We start from the raw sequence: 18701 nt of genomic DNA on the forward strand, positions 1-18701 counted from the left end.
GAAATTATCACACAAATTAAAGTTGGCTACTCAATCTTTCTATGAAGCACGACATCTACATCCTTCTTGGTTTCTTGTAATAATTTTGCATAACTCTGTTAATGAACTTCTTGAAAGCAATGTGTTCATCTTTAGTGGCTTCTCGTGTGTCCAGTACTTCCATTCCTTCAATTGATATGCTCATTAGTTCATTCACATGATCAGGCAGAAGATGACTTCTTTCAGAACACAAAATTCTATTCAATGATGAAAGTGAACACTCAGCAGTAGCTGTTGTGACTGGGAGTAGCAAGAGATAAATTCCTACTTTTTTCATCCCAGGAAACAGCATAAAGATCGGGTCGAGCCACTAGTGATGTTAAAAAAGAAGTTGAAGTCAAATCTTCATTCATTTGTCGTATGATATTCCACTCTGTGTTCAAATTCTCTATTCTGTCCTGAGCACACGGCAGCCCCATTGCTGGTAGTGCCTCACTTCACTCAACTATCAGTGTTTTATAGGACAGGGATCTGTACAAGCTATGTAGAGGTTGAGTAGAATCTAAAAGAAGTCTATGTACTTTTTCAGTTGTCTTAAACACTTCTTGTTCTCTTCACTTAAGGATTCAATATAAATGCCTTCATTAGTCAACTTCTGGACTGCAATCTTTGCTTCTTCCAATACTTTTTCAATGGATAGCTCTCTGATTGACCCAAATGTAGCTTCTGTTGCTGGACAAAGATCTACTACCATTGTAGCAGATGCCTGGATGGCATTTTTTAATGACCTAAATGGTTTCAACAGTAGACTTACAAGAAAGAGAGTGGCAATAGTCTTCTCTGAATATAGTAGCAAAAGTAATCCACCAGCCTCACTACTTAGATCCATCCCATCTTGGTAGATAATTTCCAAAGTCAGAAATAATGGCTGGAGTAATTTTCAGATAACAGCCAAGGATCGCTCATGAGAAAGCCAGAGGGTTTTTCCAGGTTGGACTAATTTGAACTTCAGTCCCAGTGTATCTTCTATATTTTCCAAGATATTCAGTCTTTTTGGACTCTTCCTGAAAAAAATATATAATGAAGATGTTAAATTTATAGCTTTTAAAATGTTTTTTTTGAAGAGTCTGCAACTTGTACTAGCACTAGTTGGAGTAGATGGCCTCTGCATGGTGTATAGGAGAGATTAGGGTTACATTTTTCTCTGAGCAAAGCTTGTACACCACCATGTCTTCCAGAGAAGTTTGCAGCTCTATCAAATGCACAAGCAGCCATCTGTTTGGGGTCCAACTGACAAGCATTTAACTCTTCTAAGATGTGGGGTTGTCACAGATGCAGCCGATGTGTCTTCTGTAACTTGAAAATCTAGAAATGCATCTACTGGCCTTCCACTGACATCAAGATAATGTACACAGTGACTTAATACTTGCCCATTTGCATCGGTGCATCCATCAGCCATGTATGCAAATTTTTTGAACGTGGTGAGAGAGGTCTTCACTTTTTCAATTGTTGAGTCTTTCACTGTTGCACCATATGCTTCTAGACAGTCAGTTGAGTTTCTTGCAGAAAGATAGTGAGCATTTGCTGGTCTTGTTCGGAACCAGTGTTCAACTTCAGGATGAACAAGTGACAACGCACTTAAGATTGGTCTCCAGTTTGTAGCGTGTGGTATCTCTTGCTTAAATAGAAAGTATGATGCCACACCCATGTTTGTTCACATGTCTCTTGAGGTTCCACCCAGCTCACAGTGATTTCAGCTGAGCTCTCAGTGGGAGAACCTTGCTGCTAGTGCAGACTGGGCTCTCTCTTCCACTTAGACCTGATTATCAGTGATTTCAGCTGTAGTGGTCACTTAACAAAACAAAAGACTATCTATGGAGCTTAATCAGCTCTGTCTTTAAACAGTGGAGAGGGGCAGGTACTTGTGACTCAGGCAGACCATCAAGCAAAACACCTGTCCCCACCCTCTCTCTTGATGCCCTCAATCAGCACAGGCTAAGTACAGTTCTACTGCCCTTTACGCATACCATAAGAATAACAACATTTCATTCCCCCCTCTCCCCACCACATTCAAGTGATTAGTAACTCAACCCCAGCCAAAATCTATCACTTGGGCAACACAGCTCTGTCTGCTGGATATCTAGGTAGATCAGGTGTGACTGTAAATGCAATCTGGTCCTGAAGCCTTTCCCCCGCAACCACCAGCTCATCACTAGCTGTCAGTGAGAGCTCATTTAGACTTTGCTTACAAATCATAATTTGGCCAACATCACTAAAATGAATGCACTGACATTGTCATAAAAACAAAAGCTGTATAAGGAAGCTAGTCTATGTACATACTTTTAAAATCTATTATACTTTTTCAGATACACATATTTTATCATACACTTGATATGCTTTTAAAATATGTATTAATATTTCAATTTCAAATTTCAAATTTCCAATCAATCACTAAATTGGCAACACTGCATGTAACTAATTCACAAAACTGGAGGGTGGGGGTGGGGAAATTCAGGGGAGGTGTAGAGAAATCCCTGCTTGTAGTAATGTCTATAGCTTTCAATTATTTCTAAATTTGCCAGACTGTTTGAGCTTAAATTTTCCATTCTAGTTTTCTTCCTCAGGCTGAAATATTTGGATCGTTTCAGCAAAGATGGTTCAGCGGTTTCTGGAAATGAGGTTAGTGACAAATAGGTATTTTTGTCAATGGTAAAACATTTTCCCAATGATTTCTTGGAAGAGCTCTTGCACCTTCATGCTTTGGAGCAATAACTTGACATTTGGCCGGGGTATATTTCAGAAGTCAGAGAGGTGCCTTTTTCTGTCTCTAGGAAAAGTCTTCTAGATTTGTCTGAGTTACAAGCTTCTGACAATTCTCATTTGCATATGCTCAGTACAGCTTTTTGCAGGCTTGCTGCTACCATTTCTAAAAACTCCATTTGCACTGATTATTCTCCAGACCCACAAAGCTGCTACATGCCAAATAAACTGAGTATGCTCCTAGGCTCCACTCAACTTCCCACATGGTAACCACACACTGGTTCAGCAGCAGCAAACCTCTTTGGCCTAGGGGAAGGTGTGCTGGAGGGGGAGCCAACTGATCATCTACTGATTGGTGTTAATAATTCTTTGCACTTCCCAGCTGTGGTTACTGGACAAGGGCTCATGAACCTACTTAAACCTGAGTGGTTGGAAAAGATCACTGCTAGAACTGAGAATAGACCCCTGTTTCTAATAGGGTAAAGACCCAAGGATTATCCCTTTAGCCACGCTACCTTTCAGAATTAATGTGCCAGCTCTAGGTACTGAGCTAGACTCTCTGTAACTATCAGACCACACTTCCTTCCAGAGCAAGGAATAGGATCAGGAACCCTTATTCCCAACATTCCCCTCTGACTACTAAATAGTTGTGTAAGCAAAATGTGTCTCCCTCTTGTAGCTTATTCACATACAGGGCAACATATTACTACTACTAATTACTCCTTTAATTCAAATGGTAATATCTAATCATGTCATTAGAGACTATTTGTTTTAGAGGCCTCATTTAGTGCACCAGACTGACAGTGAATGAGTCAGAAAGTTGCAAGAAGTGAAAGGATATTCTCTTTGGGTTCAGGTGCTGGCATGGACTCCAGGAAATCTGGATTCTATTCCAGACTTTACCACAGATTTCTGATGTGATACTGGGCAAGACTATATCCCAGCACACATGCATAAGAGGCTTGGATTATGGTTGCACAAGTAACCTTAATGCCTCCATTTCCCGTCTTTTGAATGGTTGACTTTGCAACCTTACGATTCTTTTAATGTATCTTTTTGTATGTACTTGTAGGTCACACCACGTATTATTAAAGTTACACAACACTTCCCATAATAAGACCTGTTTTCAGTTGCTTATATAACTTTGCCAGACTGTTTTGTCTAAATTTAAAATTTCCAATGATATCTTTCTCTGAATAGCTCTTACATCCTTATGTTTTGCATCAGGGACTTGAAATTCGGAAGAGGGAAAGCTTTTGTTTCTGGAATGTGTCTTTTGCTTTCTCCATGAATGTCTGCCCAAATCTGGCCAAGTTAAAAAACTTTGAAAAAATCATAACTTGCACATGCTGATGAGAGACTTCTTCAATTTTACTGGCTAAAACCTCTGAAGATTTGATCCTCTCTGAGCATGCTCCATTCCCTCACAGCTCCTAGTGCTGATGAGACTGTGCGTGTGCTGTCCTCACAGAGTATTCAAGCATACTCCAGGCCAGGGTTACAAGGGTGAAGTCAGAATTCCTCTATAATGGCTGCTCTGAGCTGTGGTGGGGCCAAGCACCAGAATAGGTAGCAAGGAGCCTTGTCTGTCTTATGGTCTCAGTTAAGGCTGGCTGGAAAATAAGAATTTCATGAAAATTTTTCAGGTTTCAACATTTGTTCTGTTTCAGTGCAGAATGAACCCAATACTTTTGTAAAGTTTTTGCGAAACATTTCAGTTTTGATGAATCACCATTTTCTGTGAAAAAAACGGTTTTGTTGAAAAATTCCTGATGAGCTCGACTCTCGTGACCCCACCCCTTCTGGCACCCAGGCATCAGAGGAATAATCCATCTGATTCAAATACAAAGGGACAAAAGCCAGACGACAGGGTGGGAAAGGAGTAGATTGGGACAAAGAGTTTGGTGAGACTGGGATTGGAGGTAGGGAGAAATGGTGACTATAACTGGCTGAGATAGGAGACTGTGACTGGAAGATGCTGAGGGAAATGGGGGAAGACTGGGAACCAGTTGGTTGGTGGGGAACACAAATATTAGACACAGTGCTGTGGGGGAGACTAGGAATGCTGGACAAGGAGACTGGAACTAGACACTAGTGGAGGGTGTGGGAGCGGAAAAAAGGGCAGTGGGGATGGGAGACAGATGTGACAAAAAACTATGGAGGGTAATAGGAAGAGGGCCTGAAATATAAGCCCTTGTATCAGAGGCCTGGTATGAGGCCTGAGGCCTGGGCTAGCGTAGTGTTCAAAACTTTGCTAATATAAAGCAAAATCAGGCTGTAAGCTAGAGGCAGGCCCTTCTCAGCATCTGGCAAGAACTGGGCTGATACTGCAAAAACACACATTCCTGAGGTGCTATGCACAGAGCACTCACGCAAACACATTCCAGAAGGTTGGTACCAGAACACCTCAATACCAACACATTCCCTAAAGATAACAGGAACACGCTGACCCATCCTAAAGATAAGGTCAGGACGACAGTGTGATGGTTAGAGATGTACAAGGGGATGGGTGCTAAGTGGCTATGTAAGAGGGTGTTAACTAACTATGTCAGAGGGACAGTGCATAATTTGTTTGTATTGATATATAAAAAAAATCTCAGTGGGAGTGTTTTTAGCTGGCCTAGGGGATAATGGAAAGTCCTGCCATTAATTGAGCTAGTCCATTGCAACGAGCATACATGTGTTAGTGTACCTTTAACCACTGAGCCAGGACATTAGGACTGTCCTTCATTGACAATAAACCTGACCAAATGCCTTTGAACTGAGTCTGTGCATTTATTGGGCCGTTGAATCGGAGCCTGCTGTACAGGCTATTGGGCCAGAGTCAGTACAGCATGCAGAAAGAACACACACACACAGCCAAACATCTATCAACATGGAGTAAGGGGAGAACTGGGACTGGCAGGACAAAGAGACTGGGACCAGGAGCCAGTAAGGGTGGAGATTGGGGCAAGAAGTCGGGAAGTGGGTAAGGGGAAGGACTGACATTGAATGATGTGTCTGGGGAGGTAGATTGGTACTAGAAGACAGTGGGGGGTGGAAGGGAGAGATATATTGGAAGAGGAACTGTGACTGGCTGGATAAGGAGTTTGAGACTGGATGTGGGATGGGAGAGCTTGGAAGGGTGGAGGGGAGACTGGGATTCAGACAGCGAGTCCTGTGTGTGAAACTAGGACCGGCGGTGTAAGGAGACTGAGACTGGGCTGATAAGTCTGAAGAATGGTGACTGGAGCAGATTAGGCAAGGAACACAGGACAGAGATAACAAATCAGGGGTGGTGAATAGATAGGTCATTGGAAAGGATGAAACAGGAGTCAATCTTGGGGAGAATGGGCAAAAAAGTTTGTGTCCACTAGAGTAGACTCCCCTTGAGAGTCTGGAATGGAATTCTAGAGTTTCATCATTCCTCAGCAAAGTACTGTGAAACCCACTGGCAAAGTCTGTGCCCCACCCCTTCCAATGTTGGCCCACATAGAGGATGACAACCTACTACTATCATCAATTACTCCTTTTCTCAAATAAGTAGCTAAGGTCTGTGTGTGGAGGATCTAAAAGTTCCATCCCTGCTGACTGTAGCTTATTAGTTTATTTTATCATCCATTTATCATTGTGTCATGTGATGTCATGGTCAACTCATATATAATCAGTGCTTGCAAAATAGATTTGAATTGTAGAATTTTAGAAGTATAGGACTGATAAGTAGTTAGGAGTGATGAGTGTGTATTAGGTATATAAGTAAAGCATGGCTGAAATACAAGGCCTACAGTCTGAGACCTGTAAGATTTTAGCTTAGCCATACTAAGCCATAGGTTTAAGAATGTTTGACAAAAGTGAGTGACTTTGGAATAACTCTATGCTCGTAGGGTCACAGGGTTACTGCATAAGATGTGCCAATAGGTGAGGTTACAAAAAAATGGATTGCAATAAACCTCAAATATATTGTCTGAGACCATGAGACACCTGACTGTAATATCTTTAAATGTCTGTCCTGACTGCAGGATACATGTCATTCATAAATGCCAATGAGAATAAGAGGAACTATGAACAACCTATGAAAAACAGGGCACACCAATATTCATGGGATGTGAAAGTTCAGATAAGGGAAAGAAGGCTGACTGATACCTTCATGGATATGCATAAGATGTTAAGTGTGACTAGAATTACAATACAATAAAGGGTTGCCTCGTTGAGTAAAAGTGAGAAGACCCCACAAGAACCCCAGCAGGAACTACCCCTCTAGCGATTATCATCTATTGAGGGGTTCATCAGACCCAAGAATATCTTTGAGGATGTGATTACAAATACAGTTATAATTATTGCATAGGTTTTTGCAGGATATCTATATGTACGGGTAATTGTAACTTTACTTATTGCTTTAGTAAAACTTGAAGTACAGATAAGACTTTGTAGTTCTTATTGTGTCTGTGGTCATTGACCATGGACTACGTGTGTTCATAGAGCCTCCATATTTGAGAAAAGCACCAGAGACCATTTCGCCCTGTTATGTTTAAAACTGTAGCAACTGGAGCCGAACTCATGGTAGTGTAATCACTAAATTCACTTTAAATAAAACAAAAGGCTACATAAGGAACATGAGTATCAGTATTATGCCACAAAATAGAATTTCTGTTTATTCAATTTGCTCTTTTAAAAACATAGGAAATCACACTCAAAAAACTATATAAAAATACATTAAGGTTGCAAAGTCAAGCACTCCAAAGTCAGGAAATGCCAGAATTAAGGTTGCATTGCAATCTTGATTTGCTCCTCACCCCCTTGTGCGTATACATTATGACATGAGCATGTATTCTTTTTTCCACATGACCTCTGACTCATTCAGTGCACAGGAGAGGATAGACCTACTTTGGGGTGAATCAGAATTGTGCAAAATGAAGGAGGTTGTTGTCTATGGAAACGCTACACATCATTTGTTGTAGAAATTTGAAGATATGTTGTGAATGACACAGGAGATTGCAGGAAGAGAGGAGAAGGTCTCATGGTTAAGGCAGCTGATGATGCTGTATTCCATTGAACTGTATTCTATATCTGCCTCTGCCTGTGTGATGCTGAAGTCACTTAAACCAAACTTGTCACAGGTGATCACTAATTGTGAGTTCCTCATTTTCTGGGTGCCCAATTTGAAACCTTGAGGTCTGTTCTGAAAAAGTGATGAGCATTCATGGCTGCAAGTAAAGTCAACCGAAGCCGTGTTTTGAACATGTAAAATGCTACATAATGCTAAATACTCTGAGAAATCAGGTCATAGGTGTCTTAGATTAGATACACAAAATTAGTGGAAACTTTTGACCTTAATCTTTCTGTACCTCAGTGTATCATCTGTAAAATGGAACTAATACCACCTCATCTCACAGGGATGTTGTGAAGTTAAATTAATTAATGTTTGTGAATTATTAGCTACTACAATGATAAGTGCTATAGAAAAGCCCAAGATAGCTGCTCATTTAGTGAGTCACGGTCCAGCTTGTGCATTGAATGAACCAGGGATCCTGTGAAAAAAACAGTATGTGATCATGTAATTAAAGATTGTATCATAATGCATACACCCATGGGTGATTGTGATGGAGTGCACAAACCTTACACAGGAAAGGAAGGGGTTAAAGGGCTACTCTTGAGCCAGGCAGCCCCATCCCACAGCACCTGCAAAGCCTGCACACGCTGGAGGAGGAGCTTAAAAAGGGAAGCAGAGTAGCTCAGTGGGAGGCAGATAGTGAGATGAGTTGACCTGCATTCTGAGCTCCTGGGAAGAAGCATCACAGGAGTTCTTGCTGTCTGAGGCTGACTACAGAGATCTGACCAAGTCTACAAAGAAGAGACCAGTGACTCTCTGAAGGTCGAGACTGTATCTTTGTGTTTAAGTTATTTACTTTACCCAGGGGGAAAGGGGGAAGAGAGGGGACTGGAAGGAAGTGATCCAGGGAGTAAGCCATATAGTTTCCCAAGGTGCTGGACTTAGCTGCCTACCATTGTGCACTGGATCACAGCCCAGTGGTGAGGGTGGGCCCATGCTCCCCTACCAATCCCTAAAGAGGGACAACCCTAGGTGGGGAACCTAGGTGTAGGGAGACCCTGAAAGTATGAAGGTCTGGACCACAAGACCCTGAGCCAAGGGGAATCCCTTACTGAGTTCTGAAGATTTCCCCATTATCAGACTCTTTATATATACTTGAAAGTGTGACTTGGCTCGAGGCCTGTGTCATGGAGAGGACAGACCACCATGGGCAGAGCTGTAGTAAGAAAGTGGAACACCTGGGAAGTAGACGACCTGCCACATCCCCGCCTGAGCCCTAGACGGCACTGGCAGTGAGTGTTCCCCTTCACAAGGCTGAATTAAGGTAGTAAATGAACCTGGGAAAATGAAAGCTGGTTGCAAACCTAACTATAAAGAAGTTATTGCAAGAAAGAGATTACATGTGGAAACACACCACCACTAAGCACAACACTGGAAGCACAATACCGAGTCAGAAAAAACACCTCCTGATTAGTAACCAACGTGACTTCCTATCCCCTAGATGCTGCTTCATGGACTCACATCTAAGTACTAACCTAGCTCAAACCCATCTAGCTTTCAAGATTAGAAAGGATCACAACACAAAGCAGTGTGTCTCTAGAGACTGAATCACACTTTTTACAACTGGTTTTGCTTTACTGAGTTTAAATATTTTAGTGGGATTTTGTAAGAAAATGCTCAATATCCTTTCCCCTGTTCAGATCCCAACTCTTACAGCAACTTCCTTTGCTTAAAATTGTGCAATAAGTCACATTACTCAATGTGACTTTACAGACATGATGCAGTTGCACACCAAGGGTCTCATTTTGTGTGACACTTCTTTTTTTGCCTCTAAAAGGTGAGGGAGCTCCAAAAGTCACTTCCAGACTGAAGTCTACTCTATGCTGAGGTACCATATCCAGTGCCCAGCTGCTGTGACATTTGGTTGGCTAAGCTGCCCACCCACAGTATTAATACTACAGGGCTACAAAGCTCTCCATTTACAAAGTAGATAAAACTACTTAACACAAAATACAAGTTCTGACTTCCTACTTGGTATTTTACCTTGAAAAGATTTCCTTCAGGATCCAGCATCTCACAGATAACATTGGAGGTGTGTTTCATAATGTATCTCCCTGCTTGTTTCTCCTCACGCTTGCAGAGAAGCTGAGTTTTATTGAAAATCTCATGGGAATAAACTGCTGAACAATCGTCATCAATGAAAAGGCAGCCGGTACTGGAAGGTAACACCTGCCATAACAAGAGGAGAGGAGGTTCAGCTGCCAATGGTTGACTTCTGAGTTTAGAAGCAATTTGAAAATGAGCAATTGTTGAATTCAGGAAGAAAAATCCAGTCCAGACCTTTAATATGTAATTATCCTGTTTGGAGGGAGCGGAGAGGGAAACAGAGAAAGACAAAGCCCATGACGTAGGCTGATGTTAGTCTGTGCAATATTTTAAACATTAATATTTTTAATATGAGATAAATTTTGAACTGGCTTCTGAAGTAAATGGGAATCCACGGAGTTGTGGAGTTTGAGTATAGGTGGAGTGGCCACATTCTGCAAAGCTGGAATCTGGATAGGATGTGGAAAGGCCATAGAAAAGGGAGTTATGATAGCTAGGGAAAGAGGAGACAAAAGCAGGGATGAGAAGTTCAGAACACAAACACATACATTACACTGTTATAATCTTAGACTAATGCTCACCTGATATGTTCCCTGTGGCTTTGCTATAATAGATGTCCCATCTCCAAAGATGGTACAACACGTGCTGTCTTCACAATTTGTTATAACCGTAGCAAAGTCAGGATTCTCCACTCGTATGCATTTTACTTTCCTTCTGATAGTTTGGGGAGATTCACCTAGTAATGAACACAGGTTAGCTACACCAAACAGGAGGACATGAACTGTGGAACAATCTATGTCTCAGTTTCTTTATCTCCAATAGGGCTGGTCCTTCAGCTCTTGCATAGGGCACCTTGATGAACGCTTCTCCATAAAAATTACTTTCATCAAAGGCACCTGCTCTTATATTCTCAAAGCAATATGTAGGCTTGGAATTCTCTTAGACTCTGCACTGTATTTGGACATCCAAGTAGCTACAATAGCAGAAAATCCTCACTATCATATATGGCTTGTCAGACGATTATGTGTAGTAGACCTAGCCAAAATAATCCATGCATTTGTAACATGTAGGCTGTACTATTGCAATTCTTTATATCTGGGAAGGAAGCCCCATGCTGTGAGAAAATGCATCAGCCCACCTATTCAGCAACACAGCTCACAAGGAACACACCATCCTGATATGCTAGTCTCTAGACTGGCTCCCCTTTGAATACATAATCCAGTTTAAAAGTCTTACATAGTCCTGTCTACCATTTCTCCCTTCATGACCAGAACCTCCTACTACATTCCATTAGAACAATGTCACTGTCAGCCAACACGGGTTGGCACCTGACCCTGAGAGACAGAACCTGCACAGCAACTGGACCAAAGGGACATACTGTCAGAAGGAATATGAATGACCATTAGCCTCACTGCATTCAGAGACAAATGTAAAAACACACCTCTTTGCACCTAGGCTTTCTCACAATAGTACCAACTTCTCACAGATCCAGTAATTTAAAAATCAAACACCCTTAGTCTGCTTGTTGATGACAGGAAAGAAAGAGAGGGATTTTTTTTTAAAGCAGACCTCTACCCCGATATAACACGACTCGATGATAACATGAATTTGAATATAACGCAGTAAAGCAGAGCTCGAGGGGGGGAGGGATGGGGCTGCACACTCAGGCGGATCAAAACAAGTTCAATATAATGAGGTTTCACCTATAACATGGTAAGATTTTTTGGCTCCCGAGGACAGTGTTATATCGAGGTAGAACTGTAATGAGAAGTATGCGGCTACTACCACAGTGATGAGGGTCAAATAAGTGGATCAATGGATGGATGGAAGACCTGCTTGTTACCTCTCTTTTGCCACATTGAAGTCTATATAACAACTCCTGAAGAAATAAAATTCTCCAAAGAAGCCCATCCTAGACCAACTGAGATCAGATTTGTTGTGTAGGCTATACATATAAAACCTTGGTTGGAAAATCTATTGTTTATGTTGAAATATTACAGTTTTACAAGATACAGGAGTGGGAATTGCTCCCTTTTTGATTTTACCTATTTCTTCCTTATCCTCAGATACAAAAGGTTCCTCATAATCTTGATAAAATGTGGTAATTCTAGTACCATCAGCATGATCCACTATCTTGGTATCATCCATTTTCTGAACCATTAGCACCTTGTCTTCTCGCATTATCATAACCTGGAAGGGTAAAAGAATACTGGTTTCCAATGGCTCTCAGATACCACTGTAACAGCAGTATCAATAATACATTAGATAGATAAGATAAGATACTGCACATTTGACAAAGCTAAACAACACAATTTTATATTGCTCAGTGGTTTGAAAGTTCAGAGTTTTTTCCAAATCTAATACCCTGTGTATCTTTAATAGTATAATATTAGAGATCTAAGGAAACATATCCAATGAACAAATTCTGTAACAAATGCTATCAGCCAGATCTTTAAACTCAGTAGGATAGAACTATGATATTAGAATAGCAGTACCATTCCATTAACTGGGTCAGTTGCCTGATAAGTTAACAGTGGCTTCAGATCCATTCTGTTTGCTCCCTTAGTGCCCACTTGAATGCCTGAAGGGGTGGTTGTTATCCAGATGCCTAACTGGTTGTCTACAGGTTGTAGCAGAGTAGGCAGGGGTTCCTGAACAGCAGATTCAGGCAATTCATATTTGGCTGCTGGTGCTGTGCTACCTTTGTGGCCACCCTTTCCTGTAAGAACAGAAACAAAACACCTGTTGGTCTAGGTCAGTGTAATATGTAGCACAGAGCGTCAAAAGATGTGTCAGTAAACTGTAAACTTTCCTGGAATATCAAAACAGGACATTGCAAAATAAAAAAAAATAAAAAAAATAAAAACCACATTGCTGTAATGTGTAAAGTGTGGCTGGAGGCCCAAATGAGATCAAGAAATCCTGAAATGTGGTCTCACTTGCCTTCTCTCTGTCTCTGCAGGATGAAATCAAAGTTGATTTTCTACAGGTTTTTACTGTTGATGAGCTCAGTCACCAGTTTCTATTGATGAGATAAGGCCCCAGTAAAGTACAAGTTAATGTTATGATTATGGGTAATTATTCTGAGCTGTACTCTGAGGTCCTTACTCAGTTGTTACTCAGCCCTTACTTAGCCAAACACCCATTGACTTCAAGAGGAGCATCCCTGAATAGGGACAGAGTAAAAGGTGAATAAGGTCTCAGGGATTTGATATTACCGGAAGTCTGAGGATTTACTTTAATATACTTTGTATTGGGTCACTCTGGTATTGGTGAACTCATATATACATTTTCATATGTGTGTTTTCTTCCACATTAGAAGAAAAAGAAAGGGCTGGAGAGAAAGAGGAGACATTAATGCCTATAAAGGTGACAAACCTGAGAAGTATTGCAACACTAAAGTGCAGATAAAACGGCACATTCTCAACACTGGCAGAACTTTCAGGCTGCAGAAAAACTTTTTCTGCTGGGTATGACCATGCTAAGATGCAATAATTCCAGCTGATTAACACTGAAAATGCTACCTTTTTTGGTGCTGATGTCAGTAGAAGGCACCAGTTTTGGCAATGGTTGGCTCTGTAGGCTAGTCTCAACAATGGATGATTGTGTACTAACTGCAGGTGATGATGTTAGAACTGAATGGGGACTCTTGATCACCATGCCATCAGGAAAAAGAACCTTGGGAGAAAACAAAGCAGTTTCTTAATATTAAAATAATTTCAAATAACAAAAAGAACATAAAACAGAGAAAATGTTCAAATGAAAGTAGTAGATAATGGAGAAGGAAAGAAGCCCTCAGAGTGAGTGCAGGAGATAAAGATCACTAATCAGAAAAAAGTGGGATCAATAATTGTAACTGCACAAGCTTCTAATAAACGGTGATTCTATTTAATTACATGGCGATATTATAAACATAAAACATAACGACCATTCTATTTAAATCGTTGATATTTCCTGAGTTTTTTGTATGCCGCTTTTTACAGACCTGCTAGCTCATTTGTCTCATTGTATTGGTCTTTGTTCTGGGATGGGTCATTTCCAGCACTGGAGTATATAGCTTTTGCCATGATAGTGGCTCATAGAGGAAGAAAGTTACATACTCACAGTAAATGTAGTTTCTCTTGACAGGTTGTCCACATGTCCTCCACTCTTAGTACATGTCACAGGATGGTGGGCCTCTTTACAGGGAGATGGGCCCAGTCCACTTAACTTGCCTCCCCAGGCGGAGAGAATGAAGATTGTCATGTGACAGGTGGATCATGTGACTATATCAGGCCTCTGGAGTATAGATAAGAGGGGCTTCATGAAGGTAGTCAAGCCAGAGGACAGAGTCACAGGGCAGACAGAGGCCTGCCCAGGGATAGGAGGTTTTGGATCCCTTTCTGGGAGAAAGGAAGGACGTGAGGTAGCAAGCCCTGCAAGTTGCTGCTTGAGACGGAGAAGGGTAGGGTTGCCACTCATCTGGTTTGCACCCAGACAGTCTGGGTTTCAGCTTGTGTGTCTGGGTGCTGCTTAATAAGCCCTGGTGTCCATTTTTTTTTGATCTGTGGAAAAAATGGTAACCCTAAACAGAAGGAAGGAGGCAGAACTGCAGACGCTGCCTCTGGGGCCAAGCTGCTACACCTGGCCCTGTGCAGCCCACAGATGGTGGACAAGGCAGCCTCGGCTGTACTGATGAAGATCCTGCAAGCGATGGGAGCGGGGCCATGGGGAGAAGAGGTTGAGCAAGGTGCAGGGCCTCAGGGTCTGGTTACCAGCCTTTAGAAAGGTGGCAACCCTAGAGCAGGGAAAGACTCCAGGTGGAAAAGCCCTGGGAGTGGCTGCGTGATAAAGAGCAGGGGAAGATTCAAAGTGAGTAGAGAACCGAAGAGAATCAAGAGGCTGGGACTGAATAGGGTCCCCAAGAGTGGCACAAGATATCAGAGTTGAGTATATTAACTTTGTCTTGTGGTGACAGACATTATTTGGGACTCTGATAACAAAACTCCCTGGTCACCAAAGGGAGTTTTGTTTTCAATTTTTAACTTTCTGTGAATAAACCTGCCCTTTTGTGGGGTTACTGAGGAGGCCAAAAGGGGAAACTGGGGCAGTGGCAAGTGTAAGCACAGATTAGATCAGGGTAGGTGGTATGCTGACAGTGCACACATGTCCATGAGTAGGGTGACCATATTTATCAAAGTAAAATCAGGACACGGCATGGCTCTGGCCTGAGCAGCTTGGCATGACCACTCACCAGAGAGCCCCCCCCGCCATGGGGCTGTCCCGAGCCACTTGGCATTGCTGCTTGCCTGAGCCCCACACCACCCAGGACTGTGGCTGACCACCTGAGCCTCACAGCGCCATGGGCTGACTGCACAAGCCCCACCACCAGCACCCCGTGTTGCCACTGGCCTCTCCAAACGTTCCTGATGGGGGTACAACCCACTTTTTGGGCAAAACTGGGCATTTGTTCCATTTGCTTTTGCCAACTGATCAGAGCAACTTGAAACTTGCAAAAGCAAACAGGACAAATGCCCATTTTTGCTAAACAAAATCAGGATGTCTGGGACAAGGCTTAAAAAAGAGGACTGTCCTGGCCAAAACGGGACATATGGTCACCCTATCCATGAACTCAAGATTGGACTATTTTGGCCACCAGTTTCTGTTGGGTTGTACTTGTGTCCTGAGTGGCCTTGTGCCCTATGCTGAAGGCAAAAAGAGCAGGGGAGCCCTGACTGCCACTCAGTTCCTTTGCCAACACAGAATCCAGGTGTTCTAGGGGCAGGTCACAAAATATCTATGGACTACACATTTCAAAGACTCATAGTTACTGTAAAGTAAGTAACTGTTTCTTCATCTTCAAGTGCTTGCCAATAAATAACCCACTCTTGGTGACTCACAAGCAATGACATGAATAATAAAAACATAAGAACAGCCATACTGGGTCTGACCAAAGGTCCATCCAGCCCAGTATCCTGTCTACTGACAGTGGCCAATGCTGGGTTCCCCAGAGGGAGTGAACTTAACAGGTAACAAACAAGTGATCTCTCTCCTGCCATCCACAAACAGAGGCTAGGGTCACCATTCCTTACCCATTCTGGCTAATAGCCATTAATGGACTTAACCTCCATGAATTTATCTAGTTCTCTTTTAAATCCTGTTATAGTTCTAGCCTTCCCAACCTCCTCAGGCAAGGAGTTCCACAGGCTGACTGTGTGAAAATGAACTTCCTTTTATTTGTTTTAAACCTGCTGCCCATTAATTTCATTTGGTGGCCCCTAGTTCTTATATTATGGGAACAAGTAAATAACTTTTCTTTATTCACTTTCTCCACACCACTCATGATTTTATATACCTCTATCATATCCCTCCCTTAGTCTCCTCTCTTCCAAGCTGAAAAGTCCTAGCCTCTTTACTCTCTCCTCATATGGGACCTGTTCCAAACCCCTAACCATTTTAGTTGCCCTTCTCTGAACCTTTTCTAATGCCAGTATATCTTTTTTGAGATAAGGAGGCCACATCTGTATTCAAGTATGTGAGTATACCATGGATTTATATAAGGGCAATAAGATATTCTCTGTTTTATTCTCTATCTCTTTTTAAATGATTCCTAACATCCTGTTAGCTTTTTGACTTACGTTGCACACTGCCTGGACGTCTTCAGAGAACTATCCACGATGACTCCAAGGTCTCTTTCCTGATTAGCTGTAGCTAAATTAGCCTCCATCATATTGTATGTATAGTTGGGGTTATTTTTTCCAATGTGCATTACTTTACATTTATCCATATTAAATTTCATTTGCCATTTTGTTGCCTACTTAGTTTTGTGAGATCTTTTTGAAGTTCTTCAGAGTTTGCTTTGGTCTTAACTATCTTGAGAAATTTAGTATCATCTGCAAACTTTGCCACCTGTTTACCCCTTTCTCCAGATCATTTATGAATAAGCTGAATAGGATTGGTCCTAGGACAGACCCTTGGGGAACACCACTAGTTACCCCTCTCCATTCTGAAATTTTACCATTTATTCCTACCCTTTGTTCCCTGTCTTTTAACCAGTTCTCAATCCATGAAAGGTTCTTCCCTCTTATACCATGGCAACTTAATTTATGTAAGAGGCTGATGTAAGGACGGGGGTGCTGAGAGTCCACTAAAACAAAGACTGCAGAACAACTCTGCCAAAAGAAGCATCAGATCTGGATACTCCACCACGGAATGTATGCAATGAACCCTAAGTATCTGCTTTACATATCTCTAAGATTGGTATGTTTCTCAGAAAAGTGGCAGAAGCTGTCTGAGCCCTCGTGGAGTCATCTGAATCTGCACTAAGAGATCTAAGCTAGCTAGATGGTAACAAGTCTTAGTGCATGCAGACATCCATTGGGAAAGTCTCTGGGTCAAAATAGCTTGGCCTTGTAAAATGAATGAAGTTTTAGGGAGACTCTAAATGGTTTGATCCTATGTAGATAGATTGATAATGCTGTAAGGAGATTGAAAGTATGTAGCCTAGGCTCCTCTTGGTTAGATTGTTGTTTCAGGAAGAAAACTGGTAAATGGATCATTTGGTTCAAATGAAAGTTGATGATTACCTCAGGCAGGAATTTGGGATGAGACCTAAGAGTAACCTTATCTCTATGGAATATCGTATAGGAAGGGCTTTTCCATGAGAGCTTGTATTTCCCCAGTTCTTCAGGCTGATGTAATTGCCACTAAAAATGCTTTTTTCATTGATAAGAGCTACAGGGAACAAGTTGCCATGGGCTCAGATAGAGGTCCCATTAAACCTGTTAGAATTACATTGAGTTCCTGAGAGGAGAGTCTCTAACTATGGCAAACATTTATGTAAGGCCCGTTAGAAATCCAGACATCATTTGATGGGGGAAAACTGTGTATCTCTGGATGAGAGGGTGCTAAGTTGATATGACTGCCAAGTACACTAGGACAGAGCTAATTGAGATTCCTGAGTTCTTTAAACAAAGCAAGTTCAGGATAGCCGGGACCTTGGAGTCAGTAGCTGATCAATACCACTGTTCAGCCCAAACATGGGCAGTGGATATAATAGACCCAGGGAGGCTAAGCCTCCCCAAACATGATATGGTGCATCTCCCTTTGAGGGCACACTGCTGGCCTGTTGCCTTTGGAGTACAGGCTCTGAGGCCCACTCCTATGTCTTGCTCTTCCCCCACAGCCCCGCCCACTCTGCTCCTCTTCCCATCCTCACTCCGCTTCTACCCTGAAGCCAGCGGGGGCTCAGGCAGGCAGGCCAGTGGGCCGGGGGCTTGGGTGGGAGGGCCGGTGGCCTGGGGCAACTCAGGCTGGCTGGGGGCCTGGGGCAGCTTGGGCTGGCCAGCGGCCTGTAGCTCAGAGTTGCTTGGGCTGGGACTTGGGGTAGCAGGTCAGGGCTTGGGGCAGCTCAGGTGGGGCCCACTGGGGCTTCTTCAGGGCTCCTCTGGCTGTGCGGGGAGGCTTGGGGCTCCTTTGGCCCTGTGGGCAGAAGAGGTGGGGCAGGGGACTAGCCTTCTCAAATGGGGGGCTCATGCATCGCCCATAAGCCCAAATCAGAAATCTCATCCACTTGGAAGTCTATTTTGTTCTGGAATCTTTTCTACCTTGAATCAAAGTATTCTACACACCAGCAAAACATGATTCCTGTATCTGTTAACCAACCGGTAACCAGACACATAGTGAAGGCATAGTCTGGCAAGCTGTGTGCAGGAGGTCATATGACGGAGCAGACTTAGACAACTTCTAATAGTGATGCACAGTTGCCCTGGCAGTTAATTCACAAGGTTGATCATGGTATTAAATCTGTCTGGAGCAGGTAAATGTCATTTGCTGACAAAAATGAAGT

General features: G+C 42.5%; 1 protein-coding gene across 5 annotated transcripts in view; it reads right to left on the reverse strand.

Moving 5' to 3' along the window:
- The window catches only part of SPAG17 (sperm associated antigen 17), a 300949-nt gene that overhangs the window by 54831 nt on the left and 227417 nt on the right, over nucleotides 1-18701 (reverse strand). For all 5 annotated transcript variants that reach the window (XR_003996664.1, XM_030534836.1, XM_030534846.1 and 2 more), the window contains exons 27-31: nucleotides 13399-13552; nucleotides 12370-12593; nucleotides 11920-12064; nucleotides 10456-10610; nucleotides 9812-9997 (exon numbers count right to left, since the gene is read on the reverse strand). Coding sequence is in view for 4 of the 5 variants with exons in the window: in XM_030534836.1 (XP_030390696.1) it covers nucleotides 9812-9997; nucleotides 10456-10610; nucleotides 11920-12064; nucleotides 12370-12593; nucleotides 13399-13552 (864 nt within the window). In the remaining variant the exon portion in view is untranslated. The remainder of the gene's footprint in view (nucleotides 1-9811; nucleotides 9998-10455; nucleotides 10611-11919; nucleotides 12065-12369; nucleotides 12594-13398; nucleotides 13553-18701) is intronic.

This window comes from Gopherus evgoodei, chromosome 1 (genome assembly GCF_007399415.2).
Source record: "Gopherus evgoodei ecotype Sinaloan lineage chromosome 1, rGopEvg1_v1.p, whole genome shotgun sequence".
NCBI lineage: Eukaryota > Metazoa > Chordata > Testudines > Testudinidae > Gopherus > Gopherus evgoodei.